Genomic DNA, 15,105 nt, shown 5'->3' on the forward strand with positions numbered 1-15,105 from the left:
GCTAAACTGAAGGTTGGTCCTTTGGAAGATGAGAAGAGGGTATTGATATTGATTAGTGAGGAAATGGCTGAGGCATTAAATAACTATTTTGTGTTGCTGTTCACGGTGGAGGAGACGTTGAACATGTCAAAGACAGATGTTATGGATGTGATGGGAGGTAAGGGCCTGGATGTAATAGCTAACACTAAAGAGCTAATACACAGAAAATTTGAGGATCTAAAGATAGATAAATCCTCTGGTCCTAATGGAATGCATCCCAGGGGACTGAAAGAAATGGCAGAATTTATAATCAGGAGCGATTATAATACATTTGGTGATAATTTACCAAAATACTCTGGACAGGTCCCGGTGGATTGGAAGACAGAAAATGTCACACCACTATTCAAAAAAGGACATAGGCTAAAGGGAAGAAACTACAGGCCAGTTAGTTTAATGTCTGTAGTTGGGAAAATACTTGAAGCTATTATGAAAGAAGAAATAGCGAGGCATCTGGAGCGAAATGGATCCATCAGGCAAAAGCAGCATGGATACAGCAAAGACAGATCTAATTTAACAAATTTACTGGAGTTCTTTGAGGATATAATGAGTGTGGTAGATAGAGGGGGGAAGGTTTGCCTGGATTTCATGAAGGCATTCAAGTGTTATATAAAAGACGTACAGAAGATAAGGATGCATAGAGTTGGGGGTGATGTATTAGCATGGACAGAGGATTGGTTAACCAGAAGAAAGCAAAGAAATGGGGTACAGGGGTGTTTTTCTCATTGGCAATCGGTGGTGAGTGGGATACCGCAGGGGTTGGCGCTGGGCCCACAACTTCACGATACCCATAAATGATTTGGAAGAGGACACAGAATGTGGTATATCTAAATTTTCTGATAACACTAAATTGAGTAGGAAAGCAAATTGTGCAGAGGATATAGAAAGTCTGCAGAGAGATATAGATTGGTTAAGTGAGTGGGCAAGGGACTGGCAGATGGAGTACATGTTAGGAAATAATGAGGTTATCCACTTTGGAAGGAAAAATGCAAGATCAGAATATTATTTAAATGCAAGCAATTGCAGCATACTTGGGAGTGCTTGTGCGTGAATCTCAAAAGGTTTGTATGCAGGGACAGTAGGCTATCAAGAAGACAAATAGAATCTTGACGATTGTTTAAGGGATCGAATTTAAGAGCAGGGACGTTATGCTGAAATTGTATAAATCCTGGTGAGACCACATCTGGTGTACTACAAATAGTTCTGGTCTTAACTGAGGAAGTTTTGGAGGCAGTCCAGAGTAGGTTCCCCAGATTTATTCCAGGGATGAAGGGGTTAGCCTATGAGGAGAGATTTGAGTCATCAGGAATTTAGAAGAATGAGGGGTTAGGGAAAGGCAGAGATAAAATAGAGGTAGGTTAGTTGTTTCCATTGGTAGCGGAGACCAGGCCTAGGGGACATAGCCTCAAGATTCAGGGTAGAAGATTTAGGATGGAGATTAAAAGGAATTGCTTTTCCCAGAGTGTGGTGAATCTATGAAATATGCTGCCCATTGAAGCAGTGGAGGCGACCTCACTAAATATATTTAAGACAAGATGGATAGATTTTTACATCGTAAGGGAATCAAGGAATATGGGGAAAAGGCAGGTAGGTGGAGACAAACATCATCAGATCAGCCATGATCTCATTGAATGGAGGAGCAGGCTTGATTGCCAACCGGACTCCTCCTGCTCTTATTTTTATGTTCTTATTATCCAATATCAAAACATTACATTATTAATGTATAAAACATATTGAGAATAATAAAATAAAATAAGCTGCACTTCCTCATTAAATTTAATTTCTGCCACCTCATTCAAGCAAATGAAAGTACATAAAGTTTGGTCACAATCCAGAATCTCTTCTTGGTAGTAAATAAAAAAAATATGATTTGTAGTCTTAATAATAAGAAAATATGTTTTACATTGATATCTTGCAACTTTGTGATCATTGTAGAAAATATAAAAAATCATATATTTTTGTGTTGAAATTTCAGGTGCTGTTCCAGGAGGGGTTGCTGGAGGTTCAGCTGGAGCTGTTCCGGGGGTTCCAGGGTCAGTTTCAGAAGGTGTACAAGGAGGTGTTCCTGGTAATTCTTATTTATTAATAATCTTTTTTAATGTGTTTTGACAGTGATTGAATATTCTATGTTACATTTGATGAATGTATCTGTCATAGGCACTCAAGTGAAGTCTATGCTTTTTTAGCGTTGTCATGAACATATCAACATTTTTTCCACCCTCCAACCAAGAAACACTTAAGAGTCACTCACATTGGCGGTCTGGAACCATATATTAGTCAGACGAGATAAGAATGAGACATTTGTTTGCCAGTTGGACATTAATGGGCCGGAGAATCTTTGTCATTTCAGTGATTTCACAGTCACCATGATTTATTTTATTACTTTTGTGGTATTTAAACTGTTTCTGGATCAATGATCTGGACCTCCAGCTGTTAATCCAATAATTTACTTATACTGTAATAGTTTTTCAGTTGGTTGTTTTTCCAGACTCTTTTGTGTAGTCTTCCAAAGGCGCTATTTGCCTTGGCGAGTCTGTTGTCTATCTCATTGTCGATCCTTGCATCTGATGAAATGGTGCCGCATCGGACTTGTCAGCCACAAACGAGCCTGCAGCTGACGTGGACTTTTTACCCCCTCCATAAATCTTCGTCCGCGAAGCCAAGCCAAAGAAAGAATAGTTTAGTTTTTAATAACGTAAGGAACACATGGCCCATGTAAAGTGAAGGAATTTATGGAAAAAATTGTCCTTTATTATTTGCATTGCAATACTATGGATTATGTCATCAGTTTAATTGAACAATTTTGATTAATAAAAATATTCTCAAATAGATTTGCTTGATGATGCAGTTAATATTTAAAGACCACAAATCCTTTCACACTATATAACTGTTCACAATCTTAACTTGCTAATCCTGTGTCATTGCAGGTGCTTATGCAGGAGCGAAAGCAGCTAAATATAGAGGTAAAGCTTCCTGTTTTCTGTTTAGTCAATGTTGCTGGATCTTGGGGAGATAAATTTGGGAAAATTCCTATGCACACCTTTTTTTCCATGCCCATGCCAGAAGTTAAATGGTCAAAATAGCTCTCTGTTTGAAGGATACCTCTCTAATTTCCAAAGTAATGGGATGTTATATCAAATAGGAATAAATTATAATAGTGATATATATATCAAGAATAATCCTTCAAGACAAAGTTGAGTAGAAGAGAATTAAGAAGCAAAGGTTTGGCACATGCTCACTGATGCCTTTGATCATTATAATTGATTCCACGTTGCATTCCCTTGTAATGGTTGAACAATTATGGGAATAGTGCAACATTTGTAACAATCTTATTGCTATCCAGTGCCTTTCCATGGGTTAAAAATCTGAAATACCTTGAATTTTTCATCATGCCGCTTGATTGACACAATTTGTTTGCTTGCTTATTACATTAGAGTCCAAATAAGAGAATCCACTGCTCTTCCACATCAAACATGATTTCTGCCATTTTGTCAAGAACTGAAAGTATTTTAACTTTGGTGACATGACAGAATCTTTTCTGAGAGCAAATCAAAGCAGCAAATAAAAATAAAATGCACCTTTGTGAATGGCAATTTTGTTAAAAAAATGTTTTTACCATCAAGATCATGTAATACTTTAAAAATTGATTTTCTTCCATGCTGATATTCTAGGTCAGGGGTGTCAAACTCAAATTCACAGAGGGCCAAAATTAAAATCTTGGACTAAGTCGTGGGCCAAACTAAATATTTATTGAAAATTTTCAACAACATCTGCATGTTTTCTCTTCTTTCAACATATATAACATATAATCTGAGGCGCCTGCAAGCTCACACCAAGACACAAGAGTGACTTGTCCGTGAACTACTCTTTGCAGACGATGCCGCTTTAGTTTCCCATTCAGAGCCAGCTCTCCAGCGCTTGACGTCATGTTTTGCGGAAACTGCCAAAATGTTTGGCCTGGAAGTCAGCCTGAAGAAAACTGAGGTCCTCCATCAGCCAGCTCCCCACCATGACTACCAGCCCCACCACATCTCCATCGGGCACACAAAACTCAAAACGGTCAACCAGTTTACCTATCTTGGCTGCGTCATTTCATCGGATGCAAGGATCGACAACGAGATAGACAACAGACTCGCCAAGGCAAATAGCGCCTTTGGAAGACTACACAAAAGAGTCTGGAAAAACAACCACCTGAAGAAACACACAAAGATCAGCGTGTACAGAGCTGTTGTCATACCCACGCTCCTGTTCGGCTCCGAATCATGGGTCCTCTACCGGCATCACCTACGGCTCCTAGAACGCTTCCACCAGCGTTGTCTCCGCTCCATCCTCAGCATTCATCGGAGCGACTTCATCCCTAACATCGAAGTACTCGAGATGGCAGAGACTGACAGCATCGAATCCACGTTGCTGAAGATCCAACTGCGGTGGGTAGGTCACGTCTCCAGAATGGAGGACTATCGCCTTCCCAAGATCCTTTGAAGAAGACCGCAGAGCCCACCTCACTGACAAAAGACAAAGGAGGAAAAACCCAACACCCAACCCCAACCAACCAATTTTCCCATGCAACCGCTGCAACCGTGTCTGCCTGTCCTGCATCGGACTTGTCAGCCACAAACGAGCCTGCAGCTGACGTGGACATTACCCCTCCATAAATCTTCGTCTGCGAGCCAAGCCAAGAGAGACAAGAGAATGTTAAACTTTTTCTTATTAAAATAAATGTTTAATAATAGTTTTGGTTAAACTCTTTCCAGAAGAAGCATTAACAAATGAGAAATAAAATATTCAATAAATAATATTTCTCTATAGCCTTTAAGCTCCTTTTAAATGTTTTTTTTTTCACAAGCCAACAAGTCAAAAAAATACAACTTGCTTCAATGACAAACAGGTTTGTCTTTTAAAATGATGAACATATAGTCTGCCTCCCACCTGTCTTGAAAGGTCCTGTTTTCGGTCTTTCGTTTGGCCATTTTTCGTAAGGGGTTTATTACATGTGAGTTAGGCGACAGGTCACAGATGCTAATGCAAGTAAAGAGAGGAGGTGGGGGCGATTAGCGGGCTGACGGGCCGGCGCCAATGCATTTGCATAGCATTCTGGGATTTGTAGTACTAGCTGTGCATGCGCTATACTGGCGCGGCGGCCAGCGGGCCAGCTCTAATACATATTTGATATGATCTTGCGGGCCAAATATAATTATATCACAGGCCAAATTTGGCCCGCGGGCCTGAGTTTGAAGTGTGTTCTAAGTGCTGTTCCTGGGACGGTTCCAGGTGGTCTTCCAGGCAGTGTTCCAGGAGGTCTCCGGGGGGCATTCCAGGAGGTGTTCCTGGTAATTTTGTAAATAATTCATGATGGTTTGATGTATTTTTACAGTCAAAAATGGAATTTATTTTTTTTAAATCACTGCTGCAATGATGTTATAAATGTGACAATCATAAACTAGCCTAATGAAATAACAGCACAGAGTGGAATCAGGGGTCATACAAGAGACTATGTTGATGTTGGAATTTGGAGCAGCACACAATCTATTAGAGGGGCTCAGCCACTCAAGCATCATCAATAGGAGAAAAGGAATTGCCAATGTTTTGGATGGAAACATTTGACTTAGAATTTAAAGGAGAGATAGCCATATGATGATGACAGGGTGGGAGAGGTTTGACAGAGGCCAGTTAGTGATTGGAAAACCAAGGTTGTTAAAGATGATGAGCAGAGGCAATTGATTGGCACATGCCAGGCAAAGGAAAAATATGGCAAGAAAAACAGGTCAGGGGAAGGAAGATGAGTTGTATAGGGTGTTGATTAATAGAAAAAGGCTGCCAGTGGTGGAATCACAAGAGAGTAGAAGTAAGCAAATCAATCTATTGGGTCTGCTATACCATTTAATCATGAGCTGATCTTTATCATTCAGCCCCACTCCCTGGCCTTCTCCTCGTGACCCTTGATGCTCTGACTGATCAAATACCTGTCAATTTCTGTCTTAAGTATACTCAACAACCTCGCTTCCACTACTGCCTGTGGCAACAAGTTCCACAGACTCAAAATCCTCTGGCTAAAGAAATCCTCCACATTTCTGATTTAAATTGATGCTCTTTTGTCCTGAAATTGTGGCCTCTTGACTTAGACTCTTCTGCCATGCAAACCAACTTTGTCACGTCTACTCTGTCCAGACCTTTCAGCATTAAAATGTCTCTATGAGGTCCCCACTCTTCTTTCTGTACTTTAATGAATACATTCCAAGAGCTTTTATGTTAACCCTTTCATTCCTGGTACCACTGTCATAAATCTTCTCTGAACTCTCTCCAGTGCGAGCACATCCTTTGTTAAATAAGAATCAGATAAGAAGGTGGTAAAATGAGAGACCGAATTGAACCAAAGTGGGAGGGGGAAAGGGTTGGGGTGGATGGGAATGAGTAAAAAAATGAAGAGTAGTGGAGAGGTAATGGGAATAACAGAATAGTTTGAAAGAAGAAAGAGTGGACTTTTTACCTACAATTAGAAAATTAAATGTTCATACTATTGACTGTAGACTGTCCAGGTAGAATGTGAATGAATGAATGAACTAATTGGTATAAATTCTGTACTCATTGCAAAAACTTTGTCTAATATTGATGCACATCAGTACATATCCTATTTCATGTGCTTAAGCCCAAAATTTCAACATATAATTGCTGTTAATTTAATATATTGCAATATTTTTAGAAATAGCTTCTGATGTGAATATAGATAGTTCATAATGCAACAACCACAGCAAGATATGTTCCTCCTTCTATTAGCACAACTAAAGAAAATGATCGGTTATTCAGCTCTTTATTGTAGAATATCTGTATGGGAGCTGATATTCCAGGTTACCATCTTCACATGCTAACTTCAATTCTCAAATAATTAATTGATATGAATGCTTATAAAAATCTTGTGGCTATTCTAGATATTTGCTGTTTATTTCTTTTAATTAGTTTATTCAAATATTGGGCATTTCTTGAGCTGAGCTGAGGAGTTCAGGTAGTAATCGATCGTAGTGAAAGCTCAAGCCATCTTTGTTCAGACAATTGATATACAGATCAAAATTGTGATTTTCCCCATCTCATGTTGATATTTTGGTGATGGAGTTCATTGAAAGGCCATTAAATATCCAAAAGCATATTTGTATGTTTAAGGCTATGGATATCACTAACAATACAGTTATTTTCATTACCCTTCATCTGAGAAAGCAATTAAAAGTCACCTTGTTTGTGTGTCTCAAGCCACATATTAACTAGACTGGAAAAGAATGCTGTTTTATTTCACCCACAAAGAGAGACCTAAAATTTTTCAAATTTCTAAGATCTGATTTAATGTCAGGGTACAGACATAACAGGGCAGGCAGAATTTCTACTAATCTATTTCTACCAGTGCAAAAAAAACTCTCTTCTTCTTTGGCTTGGCTTCACGGACGAAGATTTATGGAAGGGTAATGTCCACGTCAGCTGCAGGCTCGTTTGTGGCTGACAAGTCCGATGCGGGACAGGCAGACACAGTTGCAAGGGAAAATTGGTTGGTTGGAGTTGGGTGTTGGGTTTTTCCTCCTTTGTCTTTTGTCAGTGAGATGGGCTCTGTGGTCTTCTTCAAAGGAGGTTGCTGCTCGCCGAACTGTGAGGCGCCAAGATGCACGGTTTGAGGCGATATCAGCCCACTGGCGGCGGTCAATGTGGCAGGCACCAAGAGATTTCTTTAGGCAGTCCTTGTACCTCTTCTTTGGTGCACCTTTGTCACGGTGGCCAGTGGAGAGCTCACCATATAACACGATCTTGGGAAGGCGATGGTCCTCCATTCTGGAGACGTGACCTACTATACTTGAGAAAAAACATAGATACAAAAGAAAGAAATGTAAACAAGAAAGAAGTGCAAACAAATTGTACAATGAAGAAAATAAAAATTGTTTAGGAGTCAGATGGTGGAGGGATAGCAAATGTTCCTGAACCTGAGTCTTGTGGCACCTATACCTCTTTCTTGATGGCAGCAGTGAGAACAGAGATGTCCTTGGTAGTGTGGTTTCTTGATGATTGCTGCTGCTCTTCGACGGCAGCATTACAGTAGGTTTTCTTGGTGGAGTGGAGAGTTTTGCTTTTGATGAACTGGGCTGTGTCCTGTATCTTTTCCAGGGCTTTCAACTCAGAGAAATTGATGCCCTCATATTAGTCTATGATTCAGCCAGTTAGGTCATTTTCCACAACACGTGTAGAAGTTTTCCAAGGTTTTTGATATCATACCAAACCTCCATAAGCTCCTGAGAAAGTAGAGTTGGTGACATGGTTTCTTCGCAAAGACATTAGTTTGCTAAGTCCATGAAAGGTCCTCGAAGATAATGATTCCCAGGAATTTAAATTTACTCACCCTCTGCACCTTGGATGATCGCTGGATTGTACCTCTGGTTTTCCCTTCCTAAAGTCTACAATCACATCTTTGGTTTTGGTGACATTGAGTGAGAGGTATTGCTAGTAGTGTATATCATTCAGTCAAATTTTCAGTCTCCCTCCTGCATGCTGATGCATCTCCCTTTTTTATATACCACTACCATGGTATCATCACCAAATATTTATATCTATCACTGTGTGACTCGGTATGATAAGTGCTGCAGGGGGCTAAGTACGGAGCCCTGGGGTGCTCCAGTGCTGATGGAGATTGTGGAGGAGATACTGAGATTATTGGTTAATTGGAATAATTAGTGTGTTTAGGGGGCATGGGGTCATGGGCTGGAAGAGTTTGTTACTGTGCTGTATGTCTAAATCAAAAACAATTCTGGCCATACCATTATTTAAACATATGAAACATACTTATGCTTTTGATTATTGTATTTGATTCATTTTTTCTTAGTCATTTTTTCTTAGAAATGGATACACCTGTAAGAATGTTGAAACATTTTTAATAATCTCATTGCAACCCAGTGCTTATCAGAGGGGAAAAAATAAATAATTTCATGTTTATACATCATACTGCATGTGTTTACTAAACCAGTTGCATGATTATCACATCCAGAATCTAAACAATGAAAAAAAAAGCTTCTGTTCTTCCTCTTCAAATATGATGTGTGCCATCTCATTCAAGTAACTGAAAGTATCATCTAATATCAATTCCCCTTCTTATCTTCAAAGGAACGTTCATTCAATTTAGTCACACTTTTCCCTTGATATAATTCTAAAAACTCTTAATATTTGTTTTTAAATTTGTGTTAGTTTACTTTCATACTTTATCTTCTTTTTGTTTATTGGCTTTCATAGTGATTCTTCGTGGCTTTTTAAACTTTTCCCAATCTTCCAGTTTCCCATGACTAAGGGTAGCATGGTCAACGTATTGGTTAGTGCAGCGCTATAATAGCACCAATGACCGGGGTTCGAATTTGACGCTCTCTGTAAGGAGTTTGTAGATTCTCAATGTGATTACATGGGTTTCCTCAGGGTGCTCAGTTTTCCTTCCAACCTTCAAAAATGTACATAGTTTGCAGGTTAATTAATTGGTGTATTTGGAGCACTTCTGATGTGCCAGAAGTTCAAATTTATTATCATCAGCTTGTACATAGTTAAGAACTTCTAATTCCTGAGTGTCAACATCTCGGAAGATCTATCCTTAGGTCTCCATGTCAATGTAATCACAAAGAAGGCTCACCAGAGGCTATACTTTAAAAGGAGTTTGAGGAGATTTGGTATGTCACCAAAGACTCTTGCAAATTTCTACAGGTGTACTATGGAGACCATTCTTTCTAGTATGGAAGTGCCAATGCACAGGACAGGAAAGACTACAGAGGGTTGTGAATTCAGCCAGTATCATCTTGGGCATCAGTCTTTATTCCATCAAAGACTTCTACAAGAGATGGTGTCACAAGAAAACAGCCTCTATCCTCAAGGACCTTCACCACTCAGGCTATGCCCTCTTCTTACTGCTACCATCAGGAAGGAGGTACAGAAGCCTGAAGAGAAACACTCAATGGTTAAAGGCTTCTTCCCCTTTGCCATCCTATTTCTGAATGAACAATGAATCATAGACACTAACGTATTCTTTTGCACAAATTTATGTTTTTTTAATGTAATTTATACCAATATTTGCACCTGTGATACTGCCTCAAAACAACATATTTCATGACTTATTCATGACAATAAATTCAGATTCTGATCCTGATATCTTCTTTGGCTTGGCTTCGCGGACGAAGATTTATGGAGGGGGTAAATGTCCACGTCAGCTGCAGGCTCGTTTGTGGCTGACAAGTCCGATGCGGGACAGGCAGACACGGTTGCAGGGGAAAATTGGTTGGTTGGGGTTGGGTGTTGGGTTTTTCCTCCTTTGTCTTTTGTCAATGAGGTGGCTCTGAGGTCTTCTTTAAAGAAGGTTGCTGCCCGCCGAACTGTGAGGCGCCAAGATGCACGGTTTGAGGCAATATCAGCCCACTGGCGGTGGTCAATGTGGCAGGCACCAAAAGATTTCTTTAGGCAGTCCTTGTACCTCTTCTTTGGTGCACCTCTGTCACGGTGGCGAGTGGAGAGCTCGCAATATAACACGATCTTGGGAAGGCGATGGTCCTCCATTCTGGAGACATGACCCACCCAGCGCAGCTGGATCTTCAGCAGCATGGACTCAATGCTGTCGGCCTCTGCCATCTCGAGTACTTCGATGTTAGGGATGAAGGCGCTCCAATGAATGTTGAGGATGGAGCGGAGACAACGCTGGTGGAAGCTTTCTAGGAGCCGTAGGTGATGCCGGTAGAGGACCCATGATTCGGAGCCGAACAGGAGTGTGGGTATGACAACGGCTCTGTATACGCTTATCTTTGTGAGGTTTTTCAGTTGGTTGTTTTTCCAGACTCTTTTGTGTAGTCTTTCAAAGGCACTATTTGCCTTGGCGAGTCTGTTGTCTATCTCGTTGTCGATCCTTGCATCTGATGAAATGGTGCAGCCGAGATAGGTAAACTGGTTGACCGTTTTGAGTTTTGTGTGCCCGATGGAGATGTGGGGGGGGGCTGGTAGTCATGGTGGGGAGCCGGCTGATGGAGGACCTCAGTTTTCTTCAGGCTAACTTCCAGGCCAAACATTTTGGCAGTTTCCGCAAAACAGGACGTCAAGCACTGATACAAGGCGACAAAACAGCATTTTTCTGGACCATGGTGTGCCCACACAAACACACACACACACACACACACACACACACACACACACACACACACACACAATACATATAATCACATATATACATCAGGGAATCATTTAAAATAAATATATATAAATATTTTGGGAATGGATCTTTTGGTTACAGGATGTTGTTCATTACAACACAACCTTGGGAACAAGCTATTTCTCAACCTGGCAATCCTAAATTTGATGCTCCTGTACTACCTCTATCATGGTAGTGACTCAAAGATACTGAGTTCTGAATGGAAAGGGTCTTCTATGATTCTTAAACAGCACTCCCAGTAAATATCATCCATAGAGAAAAAGGAGACCCTTGTGATCTTGGCTGTTTTGTATTGATTTACATACTTTGCAGCTATTATACCATGCAATGACAGGACACTCTCAATTGTGTTCCAATAAAACGTTGTCAATATAGGGCCTATAGTTTTGCCCACCTCAAGCTCCTGAGGAAATGTAGGTGCTGCTGACCTTCCTGATGAATGGGTGGATGTCCAGGTGAGGTCATCCTTTATATGCATGCCAAGGAAGTTTGTGCTCTCCGCTCTCTTCAAGATGGAGTCATTGATGTGTTATGGAGAATGATCTAACTTTGTCCTCCTGAAATCTACCATCAGCTCCTTTGTCTTGTCCACGTTGAAACTCAGGTTGTTATTCTCAGGCCATTTTACGAGTTTCCAAACCTCCTGACTTAACCAAATGATCATTATATCATCTGCAAGCTTGATGGTTATGTTTGACCTGAATTTTGAAGTGCAGTCATGAATCAGCACTCTGACTGGTAGCGGGGTGAACCTGTGACCTGCGCTGTATGCTAAATTTAAACATGTTAACATTACTTTTGCTGACTTTGTACGCATGAACTTTTAATTTGATGCCTTACTTTGTTTCCTTTATTATCCAAAGCTGGCTTTCCCTGCCTTTATTGTCCTTTTTTTTAACTGGAATATAGTTTTGTTCAGCACTGTGAAAAATCTCTTTGAAAGTCTTCACTGTTCCTCAACTGTTCCACTATATACCCTGTATTCCCATTGTAATTAGGCAAAATGCACTGGATTTGGATTGCACTATTGCACCCTCCATTTTTATCAGAAAATTAATCATACTGTGATAAATTTTTCTGAGAGGATTTCTAACTACAAGATTGTTAATTTTTCCTATCTCATTGAATGGGACCAGATCTAAAATTACAAATCAAGCATGTTTTGCATAATATGTTACCTTGTATGTTCAGTAACATGCAGTTAAGAAAGCTATCACAAATGCATTTTGTGAAGTCCTCTTCATAACTGCAATTACTAACTTGATTTCTCCAATCAATATACAAGTTAAAATCCACCATGACAACTTCTATTCTATTCCTACATGCCACAGTTATTTCTTGGTTAATTGCCTGTGCCACTGTATTATTATTAACTGCTGGTCTATACTCTACTCCCACCAATGATTCTTTTCACTGACTATTTCTGATCTCTACCCTAATCAATTCAGCCTTCTGTTCATGATCTTGTATCGTCTTTCTCTTTCACCCTGATCTTATCGTGAATTAAATATGCTTCTCTTCTTAGTGATAATGAAATGTTGTTAGTATCAACTTTGTGCAATTCTATCAGTTTTATAGAAAATTGTAGATGACTGTATCTCTCTTATTCTAATATTTCAGGTGCTGTTCAAGGAGGAGGAGTTCCAGGAGGAGTTCCAGGGGGTGTACCAGGAGTTGTACCAGGAGGTGTTCCAGGTAATTTTGATACTACTTATAATTACAATATATTTTAATGAAAATATGCATGTTTTATTGTTTGCAATATTTTTATCATACTTTAATAATCTTTACCAATAAATTATGCAAACTTTGTGTGTAAGAAACCTTTTTTTATTCCGATTGCGATCACATGGATTGTTTTTTTTTAAATATTCTGAATATTCAGAAAAGGGTTTGGAATGTGATGATTTTTTTTAACTTTTAACATGACTTATCATCTTACATGAGATGAGCCTGAATTCTGAGTTAACTTGTCAATCCTGTGTCATTGCAGGTGCTTATGCGGCAGCGAAAGCAGCTAAATATGGAGGTACATTTTCCTATTTTTTAAGTAAAGTCAATGCTCGCTTAATACTCAATATCCCTGCTTATGAAGACATGCAAACTAAAAGTCTGCTTAAACTACCTTTCCACCTGTGCTGCTATTTTCAGTGAGCTATGAACCTGCACCACAAGGTATCTCTGTACATTCACACTTCACCTCGACCTGTTGTTTGCTGTACATGTCCAAAAATGCATAAGATCACACTTGTCTGGATTAAATTCCTTCAGCTACCATTTTGCCCAACTTTCTAGCTGACCTATTTTCTATGTACACTTAGAAAGCTATCCTAATTACCTTTAACTCCAATAATCTTCTTCTCCCCACCAAACCTATTTGTCCATGGACATTCCCATCCATGTAATCTATTTGTATGATCAGTAATAAGGTCCCTGTAATACACCACTGGTTACAGATTTCCAGTCAGAAAAGAACCCTCTGTTGCTATCCACTGCTATTTATCACTAAGCCAATTTTTGATCCAATTTTCCAAAATAATATGTGCCCAAACTTGCTGGATCAGCCTACTGTGTAGGACCTTGTCAGCAGCCTTGCTGAAGTTCACGTTCATCACATCTATTGCTTTGTCTTCATTAATTTGCTCAATAACCTAAAAAAAATCAAATTTGTTGTGGGATATTCCCCTTCCACATCACCATGCTGACTCCCATTATTTGTCTCTCCCTTTAAAAGTAATCATAGAAACTATCCCGAAGAATTTTTTCATAATTTACGCTACTATTGAGGTTTCTCTGGTGAGCTATTGAACTATCTCTGGTGCCCTTCTTGAATATGGTAACAACATCATCTGGCCTCCAGTCTTTCAGTTCCACACCCATAGCTAACGATGAGGGTGCAGTGCTGCCAAAGCTCACTGGAGTGCTGCTCCAATACCTCAGGGGACCACTTCAGGCACCTCATGGAGTGGCTCCGGCATCTCCTTGTCACCCTTTTTGGTGAGCTCAGGCACCTAAAAAATTAGGACTGCAGCCCTGTAGTGATTCCCAGTTTAATTCCCTGTTCCATTTATCTGCTGACTTTCAATCTTCGCTGTCTACTACCATATTCAAACATTTAGGTATCAAAAGATTTTTGAAACAAAAGTTTTAGATCAAGATGAATGGTGAAGAGAGCTGAGAGGTAAATCTGTTGTTTATATATTTAGAAATTGCTGTTAATGAAGCATTTGGACATTTCTTGGTTAATTGCCTGTGCCACTGTATAATTATTAACTGCTGGTCTATACTCTAACACCCACCAGTGATTCTTTTCACTTACTATTTCTGATCTCTACCCGAATCAATTCAACCTTCTGTTCATGATCTTGTATCGACTATCTTTTTCACCCTGATCTTATCGTGAATTAAATATGCTTCCCTTCTTAGTGATAATGAAATGTTGTTAATATCAACTTTTTGCAATTCTATCAGTTTTATAGAAAATTGTAGATGACTGTTTCGCTCTTATTCTAATATTTCAGGTGCTGTTCAAGGAGGAGGAGTTCCAGGAGGAGTTCCAGGGGGTGTACCAGGAGTTGTACCAGGAGGTGTTCCAGGTAATTTTGATACTACTTATAATTACAATATATTTTAATGAAAATATGCATGTTTTATTGTTTGCAATATTTTTATCATACTTTAATAATCTTTACCAATAAATTATGCAAACTTTGTGTGTAAGAAACCTTTTTTTATTCCGATTGCGATCACATGGATTGTTTTTTTTTAAATATTCTGAATATTCAGAAAAGGGTTTGGAATGTGATGATTTTTTTTAACTTTTAACATGACTTATCATCTTACATGAGATGAGCCTGAATTCTGAGTTAACT

General features: G+C 39.4%; 1 protein-coding gene across 11 annotated transcripts in view; it reads left to right on the forward strand.

The window, feature by feature from the left end:
- LOC138749782 (elastin-like) overlaps window positions 1-15,105 on the forward strand; it is a 270,705-nt gene that overhangs the window by 71,455 nt on the left and 184,145 nt on the right. For 8 of the 11 annotated variants that reach the window (XM_069911641.1, XM_069911643.1, XM_069911638.1 and 5 more), the window contains exons 14-18: window positions 2,012-2,104; window positions 2,964-2,999; window positions 12,854-12,928; window positions 13,227-13,262; window positions 14,755-14,829. In XM_069911641.1, the coding sequence (XP_069767742.1) occupies window positions 2,012-2,104; window positions 2,964-2,999; window positions 12,854-12,928; window positions 13,227-13,262; window positions 14,755-14,829 (315 nt within the window). The remainder of the gene's footprint in view (window positions 1-2,011; window positions 2,105-2,963; window positions 3,000-12,853; window positions 12,929-13,226; window positions 13,263-14,754; window positions 14,830-15,105) is intronic. The other 3 variants (XM_069911635.1, XM_069911634.1, XM_069911639.1) reach the window with 3 other exon arrangements.

Source organism: Narcine bancroftii, chromosome 14, assembly GCF_036971445.1.
Source record: "Narcine bancroftii isolate sNarBan1 chromosome 14, sNarBan1.hap1, whole genome shotgun sequence".
NCBI classification, from domain to species: Eukaryota; Metazoa; Chordata; class Chondrichthyes; order Torpediniformes; family Narcinidae; genus Narcine; species Narcine bancroftii.